The 16,236-nt window shown below is 47.9% G+C and overlaps 1 protein-coding gene and 1 pseudogene across 2 annotated transcripts; one reads left to right on the top strand and one right to left on the bottom strand.

Annotated features, from left to right (window-relative positions):
- Positions 1-3,671: 3,671 nt before the first annotated feature.
- Positions 3,672-9,972, top strand: TSPYL2 (TSPY like 2). Of its 2 annotated transcripts, none has more exons than XM_059680066.1 (7): positions 3,672-4,666; positions 5,937-6,014; positions 6,126-6,237; positions 6,322-6,467; positions 6,576-6,673; positions 6,959-7,587; positions 9,270-9,972. In XM_059680066.1, the coding sequence occupies exons 1-7, from the start codon at positions 3,827-3,829 to the stop codon at positions 9,425-9,427; spliced, it is 2,061 nt and encodes a 686-aa protein (XP_059536049.1). In that variant the 5' UTR covers positions 3,672-3,826; the 3' UTR covers positions 9,428-9,972. The 2 variants fall into 2 exon arrangements, with proteins under 2 accessions (XP_059536049.1, XP_059536050.1); XM_059680067.1 differs by having other exon boundaries at positions 9,273-9,972.
- Positions 9,973-12,175: 2,203 nt separating this feature from the next.
- Positions 12,176-12,809, bottom strand: LOC132224270 (small ubiquitin-related modifier 2-like; annotated as a pseudogene).
- Between the last annotated feature and the right edge of the window lie 3,427 nt (positions 12,810-16,236).

A 16,236-nucleotide genomic window follows, 5' to 3' on the forward strand; every position in this document is an offset into this window, starting at 1 on the left:
GAGCTCTTCTGGCCCCCTCTGCTCCCATGCACCCTCCCCTTCCAAGTCCTCTAGCAAGGCCTGGATATTTAGGGGGAAACTGATCTGTTGACAAGAGGGACCAAAGGGGGTGCAGGGTCCCCAGGGAGCAGGGATGTTTAATTGCTATGTTGTGTGCAATGTTGTTTTAGGCTAACTCTGGTCCCAAGCCCAGTCTCCTCTTGCTACCCATGTCCAGACATCCCAAGTGTTTCTTGAGCATCTGAGAAGCCAGGAGGGGAGGGAGAAGGGCCCTCAGGATGGGCCCAGGCTAGTGAAGATCAGGATGTGAGCTGCACGCCTGGAGATGAAGAGACGTGAGCTTGACTGTATTCTCTTGAGCTGCCTCCTGGATCCCCAGCCCCCAGCTCTTCTTTCTAAGGATGGAAATCCACTCCAGCTCCACTAGGGCTGATGTGGGTGCCATACAGGCAGGAGCACCCCCCCCCCCGGAAGTATAGGGAGAGAGCTGAACTCCCCAGAGTAGCTGGATCCCAGAGCCTGGCATCAGAGTGGAATTCAGCCCCAGAATTGTCTCCTGGGTTCACACTACTCTCCCAAAGATGAAAATTGGGGGGCGGGGGAGGGCTTGGTATCTCATAGTGGATAAGCTCCAAGGCACTGTGGATTTGAATCCATCCCTATCCAACCTCTTTTCGTCCTCTTCAAGCCTCAGGGCCCTCAAGCCCCTCCGTGGTAGCCCTTGGTCATCCGGGTCCTCAGCTCCCGACTTGCCACCCTCCACCCTTACCTTCTCCCAAAGTGGAACAGACTGTAGCCAGATTCCCCAGGTGGGTGATCCCAAGCTTCCCTCCCAGGGCAGAGTCCACTCTGGGTTCACACCAAGGACAGTTCTTGTGGACTGGGGATCCAAGCTGGCACTCCTTTGCCTGGTCTTGCCCAGGTTCTCTGTGGGCGGGGCAGATCTGTATTTATCCACCCCCTTTTCCTTCCCTATTGAAACCCTAGTCCTAAGCCTTGACCCCAGAAGAATGGGGAGGGCACTCTAGGCAGGAGAGACATTAATGAGCCTGGCTGTGGAGTTGTCCTGGAAAGGCAGGCCAGAGTGGCTGAGAGGCTGGGGGTGGGAGGGTACCTGTTCTCTCAGTGATAGTGATGGGGGTGCCTTTTCCAGGGGGTGGGGTGGGGGGGCCACGGGGGTGGGGTAAATAGGGTACATTCAGGAGGGTTTTCCTCCATTTCTTTTTTCTAACTGCCTGGATTCACCATTGGATTTTGTAAATGGAAAACTGAAATGAACAATGCTATATTGGATGTTTTCTCTTTCTGACTGTGTGTGTGTGTGTGTCTGTCTGCGTGTGTCTGTGTGTCTGTGTGTCCTGTCTGCATGACCACATGTGGGGAAGTATGATTGAATGAGACAGTGTGTTTGTGTGACTTTTTATGGGGAGGCACCCCTGCCTGCTACACATGCGTGAGTAAATGCCTGTATGTAGAGACATATATGGCATGCACACACACATACATGTATGCACCTAACTGAGAGGAGACAAACTACAGTATGTGCCTGCAGCAGGAAGTAGAGTGGCCAGTGAGATAGAACTTGAAAAGTACATATGCATGTAGCAAGATGGAGACTCCCATCTCATCAGATCTTCCTCCCTTGGCCCAGGTTCTGAACATGGCAGACAGAATACTTGAGAACCCCATTCTCTTCCCAAAGCCCGGAGCCCCCAGGTATCACTTTCAACTTCCTGAGTCAGCCTCTTCTCCAAAACCCAAACAAGGTGTTCCTGAAACTGGACCACCATGGAGAATGGGGACTGGGAATTAGGGATCCAACTTGGGGAGAGCTGATGGGGTTAGGAAATGCCCCCCACAAAGTAATGGCTTCTGGAGGGCCTGCTCAATCTGGGATGGGAGATCTTCTGAAGGATCCACTTTATGCAGCTGGCACTTTGGTAAGCTTTGCCTAAATTCAGAGGGAGGGATGTCACAGGAGGGAACCCAAGCTTGGGAGTCTACCCAACCAGACTGTTGCCTGGGCACTCAATTATTATTTATTTACTTATTCTCTCAGGTGCACAGAATTGAGGTGACCATGCTCCTCAGTTCTTGGCACAACTATATCATCATTGATCCATGCGAAGTCCTTTTAGTCTTTATTTTGTTTTGTTTTATCCCCTTCATCAACCATCCCTGATCCCATCCCCCTCCCACATAGGCACCCACTCTCGTGTATTTAACATATGTCCTTCCAATCTACCATTCATGTGTTTATTTACATATATGTGTATCTGTGAAAAAATATATGGTATTGTTATGTGTTTTAATTTACATAAACAGTATTGTACTATAAATCTTGTTGTTTCTTTTTTCACTCAACATTCTGTTTTTGAGAGATCCAGCCATATTGCTGTATGTAGATCTAATTCATTCTAGTTGTCATCTTATCCACATATATCACATTTTCCTTAGCCATTCCCCTGGAGATGGGTCTCTAGGTTGCTTCCAGTTCTCTACTACAAGGCTGCAATGGGTAGTTTCCTACACTTCTCTTTAAGGACACCTCATTTAGAGGAGAGGAAACTGAGGCTCAGAGTTACAAAGTGAGGGAATAGACCCCTGATTTGAATCCTTACCAAAGCCAGAACCCTACCACGCTTCATCAGAGACCTGTCCATCTGGCCAAAAAATTTTTTTTCAAATACAATTAAATACAGTCTACACCGAGGAAAGGGAGAGGAAGGGAGGGGAAGAAGTATTGAGTACGTGATGAGAAAGACCTAGAAAAATCTAGCATACGAACTGATTCACATCATTTTAGTGACGCATAGATGTTACTTTTTTTTTTTTTTTGCGTGATTATTTCTAGAGCCATTTTGCAGAGATGAAAAACGCCACGTCAAATCCTGGCCTCAAATCAAAGTCCTTAGGTCTCCACTGAAGTACCGGCTCGGGGTTAGAGCAACCTGAATCCGCAGGGGGCCTCATTGCTGTCTGCTGCATGGCAAAAGCTGGGGGCAGGGGCTGGAGACGAGGCAGATTTAAGAAGTGCGTAGTTGCGGCAGGGAAAAGGAGGGGAGGGAAGCGGAGGAGGGGGGATGGATGAACGACAGCGAGGCTCTCCAATTTGATTCGAGCACGTCGTGCTCAGCGCCTGCCTTCGTTTTTTGTTTTGATTTTTTGTTCTTAAGAACCACTGGTAAGATTGATGAATAAAATTACATCGGTTTCAGGGGTACGGTTTTATAATACATCTGTATAATGTATGGCATTCACTACCGCAAGCCAAGTCTAATATCGCCATTTATCCCCCCCTCCCCCCATACCCTGTGATTCAATAAAAAAAACACACACACACAAAAAAAAACAACACTGGTACTTTTCCCATTGGATAAAACGCGAAAGGGTGAGGGAGAGGGGGCTTCTTCCCCAAGCTTTTCTCTCAGCCAATTGCCCCTCAGCTTTCCCTCAGGTCGCGCGGGGGCGTCAGCTCCATGATTGGCAGAGTTGAGGGGAGCCAATGGGAAAGTGATGAGGTGGGGTGTTGGCAAGCAGATTGCGTGAGAGCGGGCAGCGGTCTGGGAAACGTAAGTGCCGCCCCTGCAGCTGACAGCCAATGGCGAGGCAGAATAGGCTCTTGACGTCAGCGAGGGGCGGGACCTGAGCCGTTGGCGCGGAGGGAATAGGACAGGCTCCGGGGGAGGGAGCGCAGAGCGGAGCGGAGCGGCGAGCGGTGCGGGTGGTGTGCAGGCGCAGGGTCTCGCTTCAGGTGTTCCTGACTGGCCGCAGCGGCCTGTCTGAGACGGGAAGGGGCGAGCTCGGTGCCCTAAGCGCAGTCAGCATGGACCGCCCGGATGAGGGGCCTCCTGCCAAGGCCCGCCGCCTCAGCAGCTCCGAGCCCTCTCAGGATGACGCGCCGCCACCGCCGCCGCCTCCGCCGCCACCGCCGCTCATGCGACTGCCCCTGCCTCCACCGGAGCAGCGCCCGAGGCTCCGGGAGGAAACGGAGGCGGCACAGGTGCTGGCTGACATGAGGGGGGTGGGATTGGGCCCCACTCTGCCCCCGCCGCCCCCCTATGTTATTCTGGAGGAGGGGGGAGTGCGCGCGTACTTCACCCTAGGTGCCGGGTGTTCCTACTGGGATCCCGAATTCGAGTCTGGGTATGGGGAGGCGCCCCCTCCCGCGGAGAGCCTTGAAACATTCTCTCCTGAGGAGGTGGCGGGGGGAAGCCTGGAGATCGACATTCAGGTTACCGAGCCGGAGCCGGAGCCGGAGCTGGAGCCCGAGCCGGAGCCGAGCGGCTTTAGTGGAGAGGCCATAGATACCTGTAGCATAGGGGGACGGGAGTACCAGGTGTTAGCCGGTCTACAGGGGAAGGAAGAGGCCATCATTATAGTAGAAGATGATGAGGAGGAGGTGAAGGAGAATGTGAGGAAGAAGAGAAGGAGGAGGAGGAGGAAGCAGAGGAAGGTGAAGAGGCAAAGCAGAGAGGTGAATCCCGAGAAGATACAGTACGTCCTGCAGGCACTAGAAAGCGTTCAGCTAGACCTGGAGGCGGTGAACGTCAAGGCAGGCAAGGCCTTCCTCCGCCTCAAGCGCAAGTTCATCCAGATGCGGAGACCCTTCCTGGAGCGCAGAGATCTTATCATCCAGCACATCCCAGGCTTCTGGGTCAAAGCAGTATCCTTGATACCTATTCCATGGGCTACGAGCCCATGACAGAAAGGGGAGGAGATGGGGGGAGGGAGACAGGGTGAAAGTGTGTGGGGGCGGGCCTCTATTGAAAGAATGACTACGTTTGGTGGAGGAGGGAGGGAAGGAGGGGGGCGAGACATCAGAGAAGCTGGATTGGAGATGGGGGGGGTGGGGGGAGGAGCCACACAACATAAAAACTGAACCACATGGGGAAGGGTGAAGATGAAGAGCATAACATAAAGAAATGGATCACACATATATAATACTATAAAGAATTAAAAAAGAAAGAAATGGATCACAGGCGGTAAAAAGGGGTGGGTAGTAGAGGGGCACATAGAAAAATTGGACCATAAATGGTGAAAGGAGGAGGGAGGGGTACACAGAAAATAAACCGACTCTGAGATAGTAATGGGCTCCATAATGGGGAAATTGCCCAGAATGGGTGCCTAACTCACACATGGCTCTTAAAGCCTGGGTGTCTGCTTAGATGCTACGGAGACCCTAATCCTGGCTGGAGAAAAGGGGGCTAGAAAGGGACTTGAGCCCCTAAAGGATCAGGAGAAGGAATACCTAGGAATAGATATCAAGGAGTTAAATGAAGGAAAGGGGAGTAAAAAAAATCACATTCACTAGTGATAACCCCATCTCTGGGGGACACACATATAGACATGCAACATGTTAGGAACACATGGATTTAACACAGAATTACATAGATATAGATCCTTGACACTCCCATACAAAGGATCCATGATCACAGACCCTCAGTACCCAATTTAATTTGGACAGAACCCCTCAGACCTAGATACATAGCATGTGGATAAAGACCCATAACACTTAAATATATAATATAGTGACTATAGGTCCTCAGCAACCAGATACAGCATTACTTGGATATGGGCCTTCAGCCCCCAGATACACAATGTTTCGTGAACACAAGCCCTCAGCATCCAGAGACACAATCACATGGACATAGACCCTCAGCACCCAGACACAACAAGTAAGAACCATGGCAAGGCCACCTAATAGAGGTTTTACAAAGCATAAACACAAGCTCTCACCACATAGTATCATGGAAATATAGTGAAGTACAGGTCATGTCCCATGACCCACTTGTTCCACACATATCAAAAGCACACAGAAGGAATTCTGCTCCAGCTTCTCTTTTGCTTTGCCCTGCCTGACCTGACTTGCGTGGCCTTCCCTCCCTCCTCTCAAAGAGTAGTCACTCCTTAACCTAAACCGCTCCCTCCCGCAGTTCCTCAACCACCCCAAAATTTCAGTCTTGATCAGTCAACGCGATGAAGACATTTTCCGCTACTTGACCAATCTGCAGGTCAGGCCAAAGAGATGTTTTTACTAAGACCAGCCAAGGAATCTGGTCCTTCAAGGTGAGGTGGGGGAAATGGTGGGGTGGTGATTCCATCATTACCCCCACCCTGAGCAGGTACAGGACCTCAGACATATCTCCATGGGCTACAAAATGAAGCTGTACTTCAAGACAAACCCCTATTTCACAAATATGGTGATTGTCAAGGAGTTCCAGCGCAACCGATCAGGTAAGAGACAGTCCCCAGGGCAAATCCATGGGACCCACACCTACCCTTGCTCAGTGCCTTCTTCACAGCCTCCTTTTTCCCTAGGCCGGCTGGTGTCTCACTCCACCCCAATCCGCTGGCACCAGGGCCAGGAACCCCAGGCTCACAAGGGAAGGAACCAGGACACCAACTATAGCTTCTTCAGCTGGTTCTCAAATCACAGCCTCCCAGAGGCTGACAGGATTGCTGAGGTGGGGTCCCTCCTGGGAAGGCCTTGCTGGGCTTGCCTCTAGGTGCTGGGAGTAGGTTCTGGGGCTTGTACTCATAGCTCTGTTCTCTCCTTTCTCCTCTCTCAACAGATTATCAAGAATGACCTGTGGGTCAACCCTGTGCGCTACTACATGATGGGAGAAGCTGGCTACCGAGCAAAGAGAAAGAAGCAAGAAAAGAAAGAAAGGTGATGGGGGGGTTAGAGGCTGAGAGATGATGTTTTAGTATCACACAGGGTTTATAAAGCCAAAAGGGATATTTGAGACAATTCAGTCCAATATGTTTTACAAGTGGGAATGATGCCCAGAGATGGGGTGTGATTAGCCTTAGGTTACACAGTCAGGGGCAGAAATGGGACTCCCCCCACCCTAGCTTCATCCCTGGGAGCCCTTGTAGCCTACTGCCTTCCCAGTTACTTCCCATCTTTCAGTGTCTATCTTGTACCTCCCCCCAAACTTATATTCAACCACAGGTTTTCCCAGATTAAAAAGAAGAACAGATATGAGTTGGTGATCATGGATGACTTTGATGACTATCAACTGATGCAAGACATTATTGGCGAGACCTCAGACAGTGATTTTATCACTGACAATGAGACTGTTCACGACATCAAGATCTCTGACTTCATGGAGACCACCGACTGCTTCGAGACCACGGACAACGAGATAACTGACTTCAGTGAGAGTTTCTGTGACAGTGAGAGCGTCTATGACTGTGAAAGCCCAGACCGCCACCTCACCACCGAAAACAGTGACAGTGCTGATGAGCACACTTATGGTGGTGAGAACTCCAAAGGTGGCGGCTGTGGCAACAACCTTGACAGCAGCGACAGTGACTACGGAGACAATGAGACCAGTGATGATGAAGATAATGATGGCAACGAAGGCGACAATGAAGGCAGTGATGATGACGGCAATGAAGGTGACAATGAAGGCAGTGATGATGATGACAGAGACATTGGTTACTATGAGAATGCCATTGCAGAGCCTCAGAAGAATCAGCTTAACATCAGCAACCTGGGCTACTATGCGGATGAGGTAGAGGACATCTTTGAAGAAGAATCGTCAATCGAGGAGGAGGATGAGGAGGGCAGTGAGGAAGGTGAGCTGGACCCCCTCTTGTCCTCCCTCCTTTCTCTTCCCTCAGGGAAAAGCTGGCCAGGATCAGGGAATGGAGACATGAGCACAATCTGCCCTGTGGTGAAAAGAAAAAAGCATCTGTGCAACTTGCAAAACAAATCAAGGCCAGGAACATTTAACTTACAAATGTAACAAAACCAAAGAAATACATTTCAGTTCTAGCTGATGGGTAGATAGGTTGCAACAGCAAAATACAAAGAGGAGGGAAGATATAGGAGAGAGTCTGTGCGAAATTAAGGACTGGCTGAGAGAGAGAGAGAGAGAGAGAGAGAGAGAGAGAGAGAGAGAGAGAAGAGAAAGAGAGAGAGAGAAATAAAGCAGCAAACACATTATAATTCAGTACACTTTGTACTCAGCCCTAGCCTTCTGGGAACTCCCAGTCCTGTTCGGGGAGCTGGGGGCAAAGTGAACATTATGCTCTGTGAGCCCAGGGGAGGGAACAGCTAATTGTACCTCAAGAATGAGGAAGGGGAGAACTAGATAAAGGAACTGACATTTGAATTGGAGGCTGCATTCGTCTTAAGGGGTGTTATGGGGCATTCTCAGTAGAAGGGATCACATGAACAAGGACCTGGAAGGGTGAAAATGCATATGTTGGGCACAGTTTACCAAATTGTCTTCTGAGGACCCTTCACCAGTTCTGAAAGCTGCTTCTCACAAAAAGGTTCAGTGGTTGCATATGTCGGGGAAAATACTGCATACATGAATATCTTCATGTAGTCACATGTACATTAACACCTTAAAGGCTCTGAGAAGTCCTGCTTAAGAAACCTATTTAAACTTCATAGAACCCAGCATTTTTCAAGCTTCTTGACCTCAGAAGCCATTTTTTCTCACCAAAGAATGCCTTTTGAGAAATGAGTATGGGGTTTGAGGGAAAAGATGGTATTTCAGGTGACTTCCAGGTTTGGTTCTGGCCTTGAATGACTGGAGAAGTGAACCATTTTCTGGGAAGGGAAAGGGCATGGTGGTGAGAATGATGGGATGCAGGGAGAAACACAGAGGACATAAGGCAGGCCTCTGGGGGAAGACCAACCACTCAGAGTTTTGACCTCACAGTCAAAAAGTTCCATTGAGGGCAGGGGACCAAGGAAGGAGGCATTGAGTGAATGAGTACAGTCAATCTCGAAATTTTCAGCTTGCCTAGGGAAATTGAGGGAGTTGCTGGCCCCATTCCCTCCCATCTAATAACACCTGTTCTTTTGGAGGAGGAGAGGCAGCGCTATCTGCCCAGCCCTAGGGTGGGAGTGGGGGTGGGGGTTGGGCTGAAGAAGACAGACTGGGCCTGTTTGCATCAGACTATGGAGAAGGAGTGAGGGAGCTGCCTGGGGATGAATAGGTTTATTCAGCTGAGATCGCAGCTCAGGAAGACACACACATTGTTACATACAGGAGGAGGAGAAGCTGCTTTCAGATATGTATCCATTTTGTTAGGACAGAGGCAAGGAGCCCACCCTACCTTCCTGTTTGTTTCCCCCCCACACACACTTGGCTGTTTGCTCCAAGCAGAGGTGCTTGGCAAGTGGTCTCTGGCCCCCAACCGCCCTAATTAGGGGCTGTGTTCCATTAGGAGTGACATGTTCTTGCCCATCTAACCACCCTCCTCCATTTTCTGTTTTTCCCCTCTTTCCCCTGTGCTGCCAGAAGATGAGGACAGCGATGAGGGGGAAGGAAGTGAGGAAGAGGAGGAAGATGAGGAGGAGGAAGGAATCGAAGAAGACTGGGAAGACTCTGACGTGGAGGAGGTGCTTCAGGCCCAGAATGCTTGGGCCAACCCCCGCAAGAGGGGCAAAACCGGATAAACAAATGTCTCACCCTTGCCCTTGTGGCTACTGCCTCTGTGTCCCTCTCCCTCTGTCCCATTTGCCCTCCCCCTCAGCTAGGGCCTTGAGGCCCCACATTGCACTTCTGGGGGGTGACCACTTCGTACACGGGTTTGAAGTTTATTTTTATGGTTTAGTAATTGCAGAGTTCTTATTTTGGGGGGAGGGAAAGGGGGACCCCCCTTCTTTCAGCCCTCCTCCCTCGCAGGCTTCTGTGTGCTGCTACGTATTTATTGTGATGCCTTGGCCACGGCCCCTCTATCCCCCTCCTCGTGCTGTTTGGAGTGAACACCCCTGATCCCGAAGCGGGGAGGGCTGCTGTGGCCTTGGGAGAGCTGCTGCCTCCCAGTTGTCCTAAGTCTCTCTCTTCCCCTCACTTTTCCACCTGCTGTGCCCGCTAGCCCGCATCGGTGTCTATGCAAGGCCGCTTCGCCATTGCGGTATTCCTGCCCCCCACCCCCCAGAAGCCCAGTTCATTCCCTGTGAACCCTGGTAATCCTAATAAAATTCCCAGCAAGTTCAAAGTGCTGCTTTGAGTCTTTTGTTCCGCCCGGTGCCCAGTTCCCAACAGCTGCAGCCCCCCTTACTATAGGCCTATCTACGCCACTGGCCTGCGAGATGGTAGTTGCGAGTTGTTAGGGTGGGGGGGATTTGGCCGGCAGGGGGTCGATCTCTGCGGGACTGCAGAGCTGTGGCGTCAGGCCAATGCGGACCATCCTGACCAATGGCAAGACGAGGCTGAGGAAGCCCCTCCCTCTCCTGGCTGCTGCAGTGGCCTCAGCCAGGTATCAAACAGCTTCCCACGCCTTCCCCTCGCGCATGCGTGCAGAAAAGCTCTGCGCCCTAGAACATCCATTTATTCAGTGATTCATCTTTTAATTTATCTTGCGTCAAACCTTTCTTCGGGCCTAGTGTGAGCTGAGCGGGGGCGGAATGAGCCAGAGGAATCCATTTTTCTCGCATGTGGTAGAAAAAACATCAGTTAGATAATGCAGGGATGCTCTCCCGTCTTAGGGAGGGGTTGCAGAGTCCCTGGCACTGGGTCTGGGAGAGAAGGCAAGAAAAGATGGCTCAGGTCGAGGAGTTTGCAAAGCAAAAGGAAATTACTATGTAGCTGCGTGATTGAGGGCGAGAGGAGTCGTGAGTTGGGAGTCTGAAAGGCGGGCTCTATCTGGGAGATGTTTCAAATTTTGAATACAGTAATTTTATTTCAAGAGACATCGGCAATAACACCCAGATTCTTTCTGGATCATAATGGCAACCAATGTAGTCATCAGGGTCAGTGTTCTGCAAGATACCTCCAGAACTTTCCATCCAACGCCCTTATTTTGCTGGAAGGATTCAGATTTGTGTTTTAGAGAATGCCCTCTGCTGGCTGCCAGCAGAATGGATTGGAGGAAGGGAGAGCAGTGAACAAAGCTATACCTTAAGTTGAGAGGTGTGATGGGGTGGATATAGGCTTTTTAAATTTATTTTCAAAATCTTAGATTTACAGAATTATTGCTAAGGTAATACGAGTTCCCATATACCCTACAGCCAGTTTCTGCTAGTGTTAACATCTCACATTGGTATGGTACATCTGTCACAATTAATAAACCAGTATTAATACTGTATTGTTAACTAAAGTCCATACTTTATTCATATCTTATTAGTTTTTACCTAATTTCCTTTGTCTGTTCCAGGATGCCACCTTACATTTAGTCATCATGTCCCTGTAGGCTCCTATTGGCTGTGACAGTTTCTCAGACTTTCCTTGTTTTTAATGGCCTGGGGTCATCAACATTTGAGGAGTACTGGTCAGGTATTTTGTATAATTTTCTCAATTAGGACTTGTCTGATATTTTCTTCATGATTAGAGTGGGGTTGTGAGGTTGGGGAAGGAAGACCACAGAAATAAAGTCCTGTTCTCATTGCATCATATCAAGGGTGTGTGCTATCAATATGCCTTATTACTGTCCATGCTAACATTGCTGTCATGGCTGAGGTAGTGTATGTCAGATCTCTATGCTGTAAAATTACTCCTCCCCCTTTCCACACTGCTTTGGAAGGAAGCCACTAAGGGTAGCTCATGCTTAAGGAGTGGAGGGTTATGCTCCATCTCCCTGAGGGCGAAGTGTCTACATAAACTAATTGGCATTGTCCCACACTATAAACGTATCTGTTCTATGAGAGCTTTTAAGATGCTGGAACTGACAGGCTTTATTTTTTCCAGTTTAAACAAAAAGTTTATTTAAACAACAAGATGCTGGGCATGAAGGAGAAACTATCTAGGATTCATTTCTTTTAGAGTAATTTACCTTTACATAAAGACAGTTGCCCTACATGTAACAGCTGTCTGTGTATAAAAAAGTTATAAAAACTGTCCTTGGGTTTACAATGATAAATGAAAAACATTAAAATTCTCCAATTGAACAAGGTATGCAAGGACTTTTATGTTGTTGTTGTTGTTCAATAGTGAGAAGTAAAATAACTTACTTAAATAGGAGATAAGAGCTGAATGAGCTTCCACTGAAGAAAAGGGGGTATTTTCACCGAACCAGTCTTTTTCCCCATCTCATTTCCATTCCCCATCTCATGTCAATCAAAACATACCATTGGTCATTTAGTTTAAAACATGCAAATGCTTGTGCACATACATCAGTTAATTTATGTACAATAAAGGAGCAGGGAAGGGGAAAATGAAAGAACAGAGAAAACTGTACTGTAATAGTCAGGATGCAGTGGATCCAAATTGCAGTTTTCTAACTGAGAATGTCTTCTTGGTCTGGAGGAACAGAGTTCTGGAGTAAATAGCAGGTTCCCTTTTTAGCAGACACCTCCTGTCTGCTGCTGGAACACATCAGTTGTATCTTCACCATTTCCAACTGTGCAGGTGTGTCTGTATCATTGATTGGCTGCCCATCAAATTGGAATCTGATCTGCCTCATTGACAAACCCTGTCGTTCACAATAGGCTTTTATTAGTTTACTAAGTGTGTATGTCTTTTTTTAAAAATATATTTTATTGATTTTTCACAGAGAGGAAGGGAGAGAGATAGTGAGTTAGAAACATCGATGAGAGAGAAACATCGATCAGCCACCTCCTGCACATCTCCTACTGGAGATGTGCCCGCAACCCAGGTACATGCCCTTGACCGGAATCGAACCTGGGACCTTTCAGTCCGCAGGCCGACGCTCTATCCACTGAGCCAAACCGGTTTTGGCAAGTGTGTATGTCTCTTAATCTTAAACCACAGAACCATTCTACCCCACCACCTTCAAATTAATATGACCATTATTCTCAGTCTTGACTCCTTCTTTGGGCCTTTTGTCAGTCATGGTGAGCACTGGAGTCTTCTCAGCTGTAGCTTCACAAAAGAGGTACCAGGTCCACACCAGATGTGCACACAAGCAGCACCAGGAGTGGCAGAAACTGACAGGCTTTAGATATGGGAAAAGAAGGATTGAGAGAAGTCAAGGATGACTACCAGGTTGCTGTGGAACCTTTGGCAAGGCCCCTTCCTCTCTGGGCCTCTTCTATGAAATGGTTGGAACACCAGACCTTGAACATACTCCATGATTCTGATAAATATTTTGGGAAGAGCATGGGGGCTTGGATGCCCTCTAGTTCTGACCTGGGACTACACTGTCAGAAGTGGGGAGGGGAAACTCTGACCCAGAAAAGGGAACATTTTGCCTCAGAGCCAGAGCTGAGAGTGTAGGATCCTGAGTCAAGACCAAGACTATATTTTAGAGTTGGATGTGGCCTTAAAGACCTTCTAGAACAGTCCATTGAGACAACTATGTGCGATATCTGCAGCCAGTCCCAGTGAGCAGGTGGTGAAGTGAAGGGGAGGAGAAAGCAGCAGGGGCAAAGGCCTGGAGTGGGCCAGGAAAGGTCAGCCTGGCAAGAAGATCCCAGCCAGTCTGACAGATGGCCTGGGTACCCTTGCCTCAATCTGCTCTACCTCACAACATGACTCCCTCGCCCTCTGTAGAGGGCCTCAGTTTTCCCATCTGCAAGCTTAGGCATCAGCCCAGAAGAAGTAACCTGCCTAAGTTCTCCAGATGGAATCCAGCCCCAAATTAGACCTGTGAAGCCTCGCCTTCATCATACTCTTCCCTGATTCCTCTCTGTCTTCCTAATCAAATCCGTAGGCCCTCATCTTGGAATTTGAGGCTCTGCTTCACCCACTCTGTCAGAGAGGGCCTCTGGCTTCAGGGGCACTATTAGGGGCCAAGTATGGGATTCTAATGTACTTAACCAGGGTGCTCATGCCCTGGCCTGAGGCATGGGAGAGAGGTTCTTTGCCTAGAGTGACATCTTGTTGTTCCTTGTGCCCTCACTCCTTGGTGTATGGTATGGCTTCAGGTCCTGCCCAATCTCGGCCTCCAAAACCAATGGACTGTTCTAGAAGGTCTTTAAGGCCACGTCCAACTCCAAAGTATAGTCTTTGCTGAAGACCAGAAAATACAGGCCCTAAACAGAAACCAGGAGGAGAAGGGGGAGTTGTGGACCCAATGTACCCCAGGGCCTGTTCCCATGCTGAAGCTAATTGTCTTTGTGTCCTTCACAGCTCACCCCATTCCTCTGCAGCTGAGGGCCCTGCTCCTGTGCATGAAGTCCCCAGAATGTCCTGGGGCCAGACCTTTAAAATGCCACTCACTGCTGTGAGCCAAAGACTGGCAAAATTTAACCAAAACTAGATTCAGGAATATCCCTCCTTTTTAGGTCATCAAAAGGGCCAGCACTGGCTCCCTCGTTTGGGGGTGTGTAGGATGGTTAGGAAGGAATCCTATTATTCATCCAGTAAACATTTATTAAGCACCTACTGTATGCCTGATACTAAACTGGGTGATAGAGATATAACAAGGAAACATGACAGACTCTCCTGGAGCCCAGAGTTTAAAAACAAGGTTTTTTGTGTGGTTTGTTTGTTTTTTTTGTCCTTGACTGTAATTTTTTTTACTTTGATTTAAAATTTTCTTTTACTTTTTCAATTACATTTGGCATACAATATTATATTAGTTTCAGGTGTATAACCCAGTGATTGGACATTATATAACTAAGTGATCACCCCAATAAATCTTTTTTTAAAGATTTTAAAATTGATTTTTAGAGAGAGAGGAAGGGAGAGGGAGAGAGAGAAACTTCAATGTGAGAGGGAAACATCGATCAGCTGTCTCCTTCATGCCCTCCACCAGGGATCAAAACCACAACTGGGCATGTGCCCTGACCAGAAAAAAACCAGCAACCTTTTGGTGCATGGGATGACACCCAACCAACCAACTGAGCCACACCGACCAGGGCAACTCCAATACATCTTGTATCCATCTAACACCATATATAGTTAATTACAATATTGTTGACTATATTTCTTATGCCCCCTCCCATCTTTCAAAAACCTAGTCCTCTACTCCCCCCCTTTCTCCCCCCCCCCAACCACCAGGTTCTCTGTGTAAGACAAGTATTCTTAACTCTTTGTATACACGGATCTGTTTGATGGTCTGGTGAAGCTTATAGAACTTCATAAAATACTATCTTTTAAATGCATAAAATAAAATACCTTTGGTTACAAAAGAAAGTGATTATATTGAAATATAATTATTAAAATATGGCAAAAGCAAATATGTGCTATAATAATATATGTGCTCCTCGTTAATTCACTAAATCATAAGATCCAATGGAGGGTCTAATGACAGTCATGATTTTAAAATAGAGGTTGCATGATATTTCAAAAGATCTGCGACATTATTTTGAACTGCAACCACTGTAATGTGATATGAAAAGCTCTGTGATTTCTGTTGGTGACAGTCACAAGTAATTGTGACTAATGTGGCTAGTTACATTCTTTGCTGGAAAAAAAAAAGAGCTAAATTTCAACAAGAGGAGAGTGAAAAATAAAGATGTAATTTTCCCCCCATACAAATTCATGGGCTACTCCAAACCCTGTCCCCAGACTCAATTGGAGGTCTGAAATTAAGAACCTTCCTGTCTCTCCTTCCTTCTTAAACAGCTATCGTTTGGAGGGCAGAAGTTTGGGTTTTATTTTGGGTCTTACTGCTGTGTACCATCATGCCAATCAGTTTGCCTCTCTGGGCCATAGTTCCCTCAGTCTGAAACAATGGGAAAAGCAAGAATTGGGACAGGAGACCTTAACTATTAATGTTCTGGGCAATTACTTTATATTCTTTCATTTAATCCTCACAATGATAGTATCAGGTGAGATTTTTATTTATTTATTTTTAAAATAACTCTTTATTGTTGAAAGTATTACATATGTCCCCTTTTTGCCCCAATTGACATCCTCCAATAAGCTCCCACCCCCCGCCCCAGGCCCTCAACGCCCCATTTTCTGTGTCCATGGGCCATGCATATATGCATACAAGGTTCGGGTGAGATTTTTTTAAAATTTAAATTCTTTATTATTTAAGTATTACATATGTCTCCTTTTCCTCCCTTGACCTCTCCCGGCCACTCCCACCCCCAGCACATGGTCTCACCCTCCTCCTGTCTGTGTCCATTGGTGATACTCATATACATGCATACAAGTCCTTTGGTTGATCTCTTACCTGCTCCGCCCCCGCCCCCCCCCCGCCCCCACCTTTCAGGCGAGATTTTTAAACTGTCTTCCCATTTCACAGATGAACTGAGGCTCCTAGTGAGGTTATCACTTGACCAATGTCTCAGTAAGTAGCAGGGGCTGGTGGGTAACTAGCCACACCCTCATAACCCCTTCCTCCTCCATGGATCAAATTAGGAGCTACACTCATCTTGAGCGATAGAAATCTAGCTCGGAAATCCCTGCA

The sequence above is a fragment of the Myotis daubentonii genome, chromosome X (genome assembly GCF_963259705.1).
Source record: "Myotis daubentonii chromosome X, mMyoDau2.1, whole genome shotgun sequence".
NCBI classification, from domain to species: domain Eukaryota; kingdom Metazoa; phylum Chordata; class Mammalia; order Chiroptera; family Vespertilionidae; genus Myotis; species Myotis daubentonii.